The sequence below is a fragment of the Oncorhynchus mykiss genome, chromosome 8, assembly GCF_057628025.1.
Source record: "Oncorhynchus mykiss isolate SJ-2025 chromosome 8, ASM5762802v1, whole genome shotgun sequence".
Taxonomy (NCBI): Eukaryota; Metazoa; Chordata; class Actinopteri; order Salmoniformes; family Salmonidae; genus Oncorhynchus; species Oncorhynchus mykiss.
In genome coordinates, this window is record NC_143029.1 from 85,717,501 (window position 1) to 85,727,634 (window position 10,134).

The 10,134-nt window shown below is 44.5% G+C and overlaps 1 protein-coding gene across 1 annotated transcript in view; it reads right to left on the reverse strand.

Annotated features, from left to right (window-relative positions):
* The window catches only part of lplb (lipoprotein lipase b), a 14,508-nt gene extending 5,122 nt beyond the window's left edge, over positions 1–9,386 (reverse strand). The window contains exons 1-5 of the mRNA XM_036986550.2: positions 9,148–9,386; positions 8,130–8,305; positions 4,874–5,053; positions 3,894–4,005; positions 700–933 (exon numbers count right to left, since the gene is read on the reverse strand). Coding sequence (XP_036842445.1) covers positions 700–933; positions 3,894–4,005; positions 4,874–5,053; positions 8,130–8,305; positions 9,148–9,238 — 793 coding nt within the window. The 5' untranslated portion in view covers positions 9,239–9,386. The remainder of the gene's footprint in view (positions 1–699; positions 934–3,893; positions 4,006–4,873; positions 5,054–8,129; positions 8,306–9,147) is intronic.
* Between the last annotated feature and the right edge of the window lie 748 nt (positions 9,387–10,134).

The window sequence follows — 10,134 nt, forward strand, 5'->3', positions numbered from 1 at the left end:
TTTGTGGGAGTTGGAGTTAAGCCTTTGTCTTCTCACTGTAGATGCCTAGTTCTATTAAACTACAGTGTGAGGGTTTGTGGGAGTTGGAGTTAAGCCTTTGTCTTCTCACTGTAGATGCCTAGTTCTATTAAACTACAGTGTGAGGGTTTGTGGGAGTTGGAGTTAAGCCTTTGTCTTCTCACTGTAGATGCCTAGTTCTATTAAACTACAGTGTGAGGGTTTGTGGGAGTTGGAGTTAAGCCTGTGTCTTCTCACTGTAGATGCCTAGTTCTATTAAACTACAGTGTGAGGGTTTGTGGGAGTTGGAGTTTAGCCTGTGTCTTCTCACTGTAGATGCCTAGTTCTATTAAACTACAGTGTGAGGGTTTGTGGGAGTTGGAGTTAAGCCTTTGTCTTCTCACTGTAGATGCCTAGATCAATTAAACTACAGTGTGAGGGTTTGTGGGAGTTGGAGTTAAGCCTGTGTCTTCTCACTGTAGATGCCTAGTTCTATTGAACTACAGTGTGAGGGTTTGTGGGAGTTGGAGTGAAGCCTGTGTCTTCTCACTGTAGATGCCTAGTTCTATTGAACTACAGTGTGAGGGTTTGTGGGAGTTGGAGTGAAGACTGTGTCTTCTCACCGTAGATGCCTAGTTCTATTGAACTACAGTGTGAGAGTTTGTGGGAGTTGTAGTTAGAGTGAAGCCTGTGTCTACTCACTGTGGAGGCCAAAGCTTCTCATCATGTCTACGGTGTGCCGGAAGGAGCAGCCTGGCTGCTCGGTTCCTCCGTTGGGGTAGATGTCCACATGGCCCACAGGTCTCTGGATACCGATACTGAGATCTGGAGACCCCCTGGTGTTGGTGTGGAGGACGTCCACAAACGTTGCATCGTCAGGAGACAGGCGGTTTAGGTGCTCAGCGTATTCGAAGCGAGGCCCAGCCGGATCCATGCCTGACAGAGAGAGCAGGACAGGGAGAGGGACATTAGAAGACTGGTATGTTACAGTAACTTCCAGTGGTAGAACTACTATATTCTGCTCTGTTGTTAATAGTTAGTAGCTACTGCATATAATCAGAACACTGTCAGTCTGTTGTTATGGTGTCAGCCTGCTGTTGTGGTGTCAGCCTGCTGTTATGGTGTCAGCCTGCTGTTGTGGTATCAGCCTGTTGTTATGGTGTCAGTCTGCTGTTGTGGTGTCAGCCTGTTGTTGTGGTGTCAGCCTGCTGTTATGGTGTCAGCCTGTTGTTATGTTGTCAGCTTGCTGTTATGGTGTCAGCCTGCTGTTATGGTGTCAGCCTGTTGTTATGTTGTCAGCTTGCTGTTATGGTGTCAGCCTGCTGTTATGGTGTCAGCCTGCTGTTATGGTGACAGCCTGCTGTTATGGTGTCAGTCTGCTGTTGTGGTGTCAGCCTGCTGTTATGGTGTCAGTCTGCTGTTATGGTGTCAGCCTGTTGTTATGGTGTCTGCCTGCTGTTATGGTGTCAGCCTGCTGTTGTGGTGTCAGCCTGCTGTTGTGGTGTCAGCCTGCTGTTGTGGTGTCAGCCTGCTGTTATGGTGTCAGCCTGCTGTTGTGGTGTCAGCCTGCTGTTATGGTGCCAGCCTGCTGTTATGGTGTCAGCCTGCTGTTATGGTGCCAGCCTGCTGTTATGGTGTCAGCCTGCTGTTATGGTGTCAGCCTGTTGTTATGGTGTCTGCCTGCTGTTATGGTGTCAGTCTGCTGTTGTGGTGTCAGCCTGCTGTTATGGTGTCAGCCTGCTGTTGTGGTGTCAGCCTGCTGTTGTGGTGTCAGCCTGCTGTTGTGGTGTCAGCCTGCTGTTGTGGTGTCAGCCTGCTGTTATGGTGTCAGCCTGCTGTTGTGGTGTCAGCCTGCTGTTATGGTGCCAGCCTGCTGTTATGGTGTCAGCCTGCTGTTATGGTGCCAGCCTGCTTTTATGGTGTCAGCCTGCTGTTATGGTGTCAGCCTGCTGTTATGGTGTCAGTCTGCTGTTGTGGTGTCAGCCTGCTGTTATGGTGTCAGCCTGCTGTTATGGTGTCAGCCTGCTGTTATGGTGTCAGCCTGCTGTTGTGGTGTCAGCCTGCTGTTATGGTGTCAGCCTGCTGTTATGGTGTCAGCCTGCTGTTACGGTGTCAGCCTGCTGTTATGGTGTCAGTCTGCCATGATGTATTAGAACACATGTTTCAAGGTACAAGCCTTCTGAAAGTTATACAGCAGTCTTTTTTTCTAAATTGTCATTTTGGGGGTTATAAATAGTCATTTTTGGGGTTATAAATAGTCATGTTGTGTGTTATAAATAGTCATTTTGGGGGTTATAAATTGTCATTTTGGGTGTTATAAATAGTCATTTTTGGGGTTATAAATAGTCATGTTGTGTGTTATAAATAGTCATTTTGGGGGTTATAAATTGTCATTTTGGGTGTTATAAATAGTCATTTTTGGGGTTATAAATAGTCATGTTGTGTGTTATAAATAGTCATTTTGGGGGTTATAAATAGTCATTTTGGGTGTTATAAATAGTCATTTTGGGTGTTATAAATAGTCATTTTGGGAGTTATAAATAGTCATTTTGGGTGTTATAAATAGTCATTTTGGGTGTTATAAATAGTCATTTTGTGGGTTATAAATAGTCATTTTGGGGGTTATAAATAGTCATTTTGGGGGTTATAAATAGTCATTTTTGGGTGTTATAAATAGTCATTTTGTGGGTTATAAATAGTCATTTTGGGGGTTATAAATAGTCATTTTGTGGGTTATAAATAGTCATTTTGTGGGTTATAAATAGTCATTTTGGGGGTTATAAATAGTCATTTTTGGGTGTTATAAATAGTCATTTTGTGGGTTATAAATAGTCATTTTGGGGGTTATAAATAGTCATTTTGGGGGTTATAAATAGTCATTTTGTGGGTTATAAATAGTCATTTTGGGGGTTATAAATAGTCATTTTGTGGGTTATAAATAGTCATTTTGGGGGTTATAAATAGTCATTTTGGGGGTTATAAATAGTCATTTTTGGGTGTTTACTTAAGCAGTGATTGGCTGACCAAAGTTTGATAGGCAACAAACCATTATAACTGCTATAGGGGTGCAACGTAAATACCAACAAATTATTCAGGGCAAACTTGTATATCTTAGGTTTAGAACAAAGCCTAATGACACAGTAGTGATTAGGTTGATTGACAGATGGACAGTGCGAGGGCTGGGTCCTACCCAGAGCCATATACTTCTCTGTTATATATCTTTTTTGGTCCTATCCACCAGTGATATTACTCTGTTATCTGGCTGTGGTCTGGTCCTATCCACCAGTGATATTACTCTGTTATCTGGCTGTGGTCTGGTCCTATCCACCAGTGATATTACTCTGTTATCTGGCTGTGGTCTGGTCCTATCCACCAGTGATATTACTCTGTTATCTGGCTGTGGTCTGGTCCTATCCACCAGTGATATTACTCCGTTATCTGGCTGTGGTCTGGTCCTATCCACCAGTGATATTACTCTGTTATCTGGCTGTGGTCTGGTCCTATCCACCAGTGATATTACTCTGTTATCTGGCTGTGGTCTGGTCCTATCCACCAGTGATATTACTCTGTTATCTGGCTGTGGTCTGGTCCTATCCACCAGTGATATTACTCTGTTATCTGGCTGTGGTCTGGTCCTATCCACCAGTGATATTACTCTGTTATCTGGCTGTGGTCTGGTCCTATCCACCAGTGATATTACTCTGTTATCTGGCTGTGGTCTGGTCCTATCCACCAGTGATATTACTCTGTTATCTGGCTGTGGTCTGGTCCTACCCACCAGTGGGTCCCTGAGTTGCAGAGTTGAGGTGGATTGAGAGATGGTTATATGTCTCTATTGGTCCTACAGAAACCTGCTCCTACAGGCATCATACGAGGGAGTATCTCGTCCTACCCACCAGTGATCCTGTTGACCTTGTTGTTGGTCAGGTTTCCAGCTACGCCAGCCACGTGTGCTCCCAGGCTGTAGCCCAGCAGGTGGAGGTTCTTCAGGTCATACTTCAGATCCACCTGAGTGGAGGTATCATTTACTTTTAACAGATGATTGGTGTATTTCAGATCCACATAAATAACTGCACATTTCAAGTAAGAGAACACATGGATTATGATTCTGGAATTATCAGTGTGGTAGAACAGTCTACTATCTCATCAAACTGCGTCGATCGCCATTGCTAATTCTCTCTCTCGTCACAGCCGCATCTCTCTCTCTCTCGCCCCCACACCCCTCTCTCTCTCTCTCTCTCTCTCTCACCCCCCCTCTCTCTATCTCTCGTCACCCCCCCCCCTTTCTCTCTCTCTCTCTCTCTCTCTCTCTCATCACCCCCCTCTCTCTGAATAATTTTGCACGCCCTATTTTTCAGTTTTTGATTTGTTAAAAAAGTTTGAAATATCCAATAAATGTCGTTCCACTTCATGATTGTGTCCCACTTGTTGTTGATTCTTCACAAAAAAAATAAAGTTTTATATCTTTATGTTTGAAGCCTGAAATGTGGCAAAAGGTCGCAAAGTTCAAGGGGGCCGAATACCTTCGCAAGGCACTGTATCTCTTTCCATTCACCTCTGTTTGGTGGCTGGAAATATGTAACGCGTGGATGAACGGGCGCGGGTACACCTAGTAAAAGAGCCCTTTAATGTGATTGGTTGACAATCAGATGAAAACATCACGATTGGTTGTGCCACAACAAAAGGTAATACATTTTAAAAGTTAAATTACAAATCTTTAGACTAGTGCCACAGTGATCCTATTGAACGAATAGGGATTCCATACAGATTTCTAAGATTAAGAGGTACTGTTATGGGTCTACTTTCGCTCTTGTATAAATCCAATACATTATCCTTACAGTAGCGTACCAAAACGGCATCATGATCAAACCCTCACCTCCAGCCAGTTGATGAGCCTTGCCACATCCTCTCCAACCAGCTTGGTGTTGGCAGCGGAGTTGGGGTAGTGGTGCTGGGCCCGATCCAGCCAGTCCACCACTATAACGTTGGCATTGGGCACACGCTCAAACAGGGCCGCTACCAGCTCGTGGATCCAGCTCGCAAACAGACCTGCCACCTGGAACACAAGGCAGGAAGATACAAGTGTATTAGGGATGACTTACAGGGTCGTTAGGGAAAACCTCAAAGCCACACTATTCTCTATGTACTACACTTCTAACCAGACCCTATGTAGGGCAGTACTAACCAGACCCTATGTACTACACTTCTAACCAGACCCTATGTAGGGCAGTACTAACCAGACCCTATGTAGGGCAGTAATAACCAGACCCTATGTAGGGCAGTACTAACCAGACCCTATGTACGGCAGTAATAACCAGACCCTATGTAGGGCAGTACTAACCAGACCCTATGTAGGGCAGTAATAACCAGACCCTATGTAGGGCAGTACTAACCAGACCCTATGTAGGGCAGTACTAACCAGACCCTATGTAGGGCAGTACTAACCAGACCCTATGTACGGCAGTACTAACCAGACCCTATGTAGGGCAGTACTAACCAGACCCTATGTAGGGCAGTACTAACCAGACCCTATGTAGGGCAGTACTAACCAGACCCTATGTAGGGCAGTAATAACCAGACCCTATGTAGGGCAGTAATCACCAGACCCTATGTAGGGTACTACTAACCAGACCCTACTGTGCACTACTAACCAGACCCTATGTAGAGCAGTACTAACCAGACCCTATGTAGGGCAGTAATAACCAGACCCTATGTAGGGTACTACTAACCAGACCCTACTGTGCACTACTAACCAGACCCTATGTAGAGCAGTACTAACCAGACCCTATGTAGGGCACTACTAACCAGACCCTATGTAGGGCAGTACTAACCAGACCCTATGTAGGGCAGTAATAACCAGACCCTATGTAGGGCAGTAATAACCAGACCCTATGTAGGGCACTACTAACCAGACCCTACTGTGCACTACTAACCAGACCCTATGTAGGGCAGTAATAACCAGACCCTATGTAGGGCAGTACTAACCAGACCCTATGTAGGGCAGTACTAACCAGACCCTATGTAAGGCAGTAATAACCAGACCCTATGTAGGGCAGTACTAACCAGACCCTATGTAGGGCACTACTAACCAGACCCTATGTAGGGCACTACTAACCAGACCCTATGTAGGGCACTACTAACCAGTACTACATGTGCATCATGTAACAGCATGTAACATCATGTACCAGCATGTAGCAGCATGTAACAGCATGTAACAGCATGTAACAGCATGTAACAGCATGTAACATCATGTAACAGCATGTAACAGCATGTAACAGCATTTAGCAGGCAGCAGTGGTAGCAGTAAGAGAGACTTTACTATTGTGGCTTCACAAACAGATCATAGACCAGGATACGCTCCTGTTGTCCAGCTGATCTGGGACCAGTTTACATTCCTGTTATTCAGGTGATCTGGGACCAGGATACACTGTGTTATCCAGCTGATCTGGGACCAGTTTACATTCCTGTTATTCAGGTGATCTGAGACCAGGCTACATTCCTGTTATTCAGGTGATCTGAGACCAGGCTACATTCCTGTTATTCAGGTGATCTGAGACCAGGCTACATTCCTGTTATTCAGGTGATCTGAGACCAGGCTACATTCCTGTTATTCAGGTGATCTGGGACCAGGATACACTTCTGTTATCCAGCTGATCTGGGACCAGTTTACATTCCTGTTATTCAGGTGATCTGAGACCAGGCTACATTCCTGTTATTCAGGTGATCTGAGACCAGGCTACATTCCTGTTATTCAGGTGATCTGAGACCAGGCTACATTCCTGTTATTCAGGTGATCTGAGACCAGGCTACATTCCTGTTATTCAGGTGATCTGAGACCAGGCTACATTCCTGTTATTCAGGTGATCTGAGACCAGGCTACATTCCTGTTATTCAGGTGATCTGAGACCAGGCTACATTCCTGTTATTCAGGTGATCTGAGACCAGGCTACATTCCTGTTATTCAGGTGATCTGAGACCAGGCTACATTCCTGTTATTCAGGTGATCTGAGACCAGGCTACATTCCTGCTATTCAGGTGATCTGAGACCAGGCTACATTCCTGTTATTCAGGTGATCTGAGACCAGGCTACATTCCTGTTATCCAGCTGATCTGGGACCAGTCTACACTCCTGTTATCCAGCTGATCTGGGACCAGGCTACACTTATGTTATCCAGCTGATCTGGGACCAATCTACACTTCTGTTATCCAGCTGATCTGGGACCAATCTACACTTCTGTTATCCAGCTGATCTGGGACCAGTCTACACTCCTGTTATCCAGCTGATCTGGGACCAGGCTACACTTCTGTTATCCAGCTGATCTGGGACCAATCTACACTTCTGTTATCCAGCTGATCTGGGACCAATCTACACTTCTGTTATCCAGCTGATCTGGGACCAGTCTACACTCCTGTTATCCAGCTGATCTGGGACCAGGCTACATTCCTGTTATTCAGGTGATCTGAGACCAGGCTACATTCCTGTTATTCAGGTGATCTGAGACCAGGCTACATTCCTGTTATTCAGGTGATCTGAGACCAGGCTACATTCCTGTTATTCAGGTGATCTGAGACCAGGCTACATTCCTGTTATTCAGGTGATCTGAGACCAGGCTACATTCCTGTTATTCAGGTGATCTGAGACCAGGCTACATTCCTGTTATTCAGGTGATCTGAGACCAGGCTACATTCCTGTTATTCAGGTGATCTGAGACCAGGCTACATTCCTGTTATTCAGGTGATCTGAGACCATGCTACATTCCTGTTATTCAGGTGATCTGAGACCAGGCTACATTCCTGTTATTCAGGTGATCTGAGACCAGGCTACATTCCTGTTATTCAGGTGATCTGAGACCAGGCTACATTCCTGTTATTCAGGTGATCTGAGACCAGGCTACATTCCTGTTATTCAGGTGATCTGAGACCAGGCTACATTCCTGTTATTCAGGTGATCTGAGACCAGGCTACATTCCTGTTATTCAGGTGACCTGAGACCAGGCTACATTCCTGTTATTCAGGTGATCTGAGACCAGGCTACATCCCTGTTATTCAGGTGATCTGAGACCAGGCTACATCCCTGTTATTCAGGTGACCTGAGACCAGGCTACATTCCTGTTATCCAGGTATCTGCTTACCGACCAGCCATGTATGATGGCGAACGTGGGTAAGCTGATGTTGAAGCCACACCGTGTGACTGTATTCTTATCGCCTGGCACCAGGTAACACAGATCCTCCTCTGGCTCCTCGACTGAACGCACTGAGAACTTGGTCTCTATATCAGTGTAGTCCCGTATCCAGTTTGTACCGTTGCCTGGAGGGACAGAGGGAGAGATTGAAGACACGATCCCCACTTTGTATCAAGTGTTTCAAAAACATTTAGTACGTGGCAATTAATGACCTATTATGCTGGCGGATACAGGAACATTATAGGCACAGATGTTTCTAGACACCGGTGTTCGAAAGCACCGACGCATAATGCATATTCTCATGAGTTGAAAAGCACAAAATGGCCCTTAGGGGATGTAGAGGTTCAACCAGAGAGAGTAGTCATTCCTCTCTCAGATTGCAAAATTATAAAATCATCCCAAACCTCATCATTTACAATATTTTGTTAAAGTTTAAAAACACAATATTCTACATATTTAAATATTAATACGCATACATAAAAATATGGTTATAATGTACAGGGTTCATGTACATATGAATGTGTCATGATTTCGGGAAATCTCTTCTAGCCCATATGTTCAGGTGATCTGGGATCAGGGTACACTCCTCATATCCTAATAAAACACCAACAGGTTAGGGGAGTTTTGTTCCTGCGAATAATGAACTGTCTGAACTCAAAACAGGTTAATGGAAACTGCCTTCATGGAGACTGCCTTCATGGAAACTGACTTCATGGAGACTGCCTTCATGGAAACTGCCTTCATGGAGACTGCCTTCATGGAAACTGCCTCAGCTAAATGCCAACTTTCCAAATCCCGTGGCACAAATGTTCCAATTGTTAAAAAATTCACTGCACCTTTTATAAACAGCATGTAGCCTATTATAATCTGCTTACAAAACATAAATGTATTACATTTTTTACCTAACGTTTGTATTCAGAATAATGCATTAATTAATTTGAGAGAGTAAAATAACCGTCCAACTTACCGAGAACAGGAGTTTCAGTGTTGAAGAGAGACTCACATGATGACTTGATACAAATCCCAATTATGATCAACCAGGGGATTTCCTTTCCCATAGTACAGTTGATTCAATATAATTAAATAACTTTCCAAATGAAAAAGTTAATTGTTTGTCACTTTAATCCACAGGAATGTATTTTACTGCTTGTAAAAGTCTATTTTTGTAAAAGTTGTCCAACTACGTAAAATGATATTCACTTGAACTTGAAGGTTTCATATGGTTTATTTATACTGGCCCCGTAGACGCATGTAAATCCAACCCTATTTCTATTGGTCTAAAACATGGGCAAGGCGTGGACAACCTTCCCAAATGGGGACAATGTCAACAAATCACGTCTGCTTCAGGACTACTGTTCTTCCCTGAGTACTTACCTGGTATGGTACACTGACTGTGTATAAAAATACACACACACACACACACACACACACACACACACACACACACACACACACACACACACACACAGTAGGCATGCATACACTATATACAAAAGTATGGGAACACTCCTTCAAATTAGCAGATTCGGCTATTTCAGGCACACCCATTGCTGATAGGTGTATAAAAAAGAGCACACAGCCATGCAATCTCCATAGACAAACGTTGGCAGTAGAATGGCCTTACTGAAGAGCTCAGTGGCTTTCAATGTGGCACCATCACAAGATAACACCTTTACAGGTCAATTTGTCAAATTTCTGCTCTGCTAGAGCTGCACTGGTCAACTATAAGTGCTGTTATTGCGAAGTGGAAACGTTTAGGAGAAACACCTGCTCAAAGTGGTAGGCCACACAAGTCCACAGAACGAGACCGTCGAGTGCTGATGGGCATGGCGTGTAAAATCTGCCTCTGAAAGCAAGGTCAGCACAAGAACTGTTCATCGGGAACTTAATGAAATGGGTTTCCATGGCTGAACAGCCTGATCACCATGCGAAATACCAAGCACCGGCTGGAGTG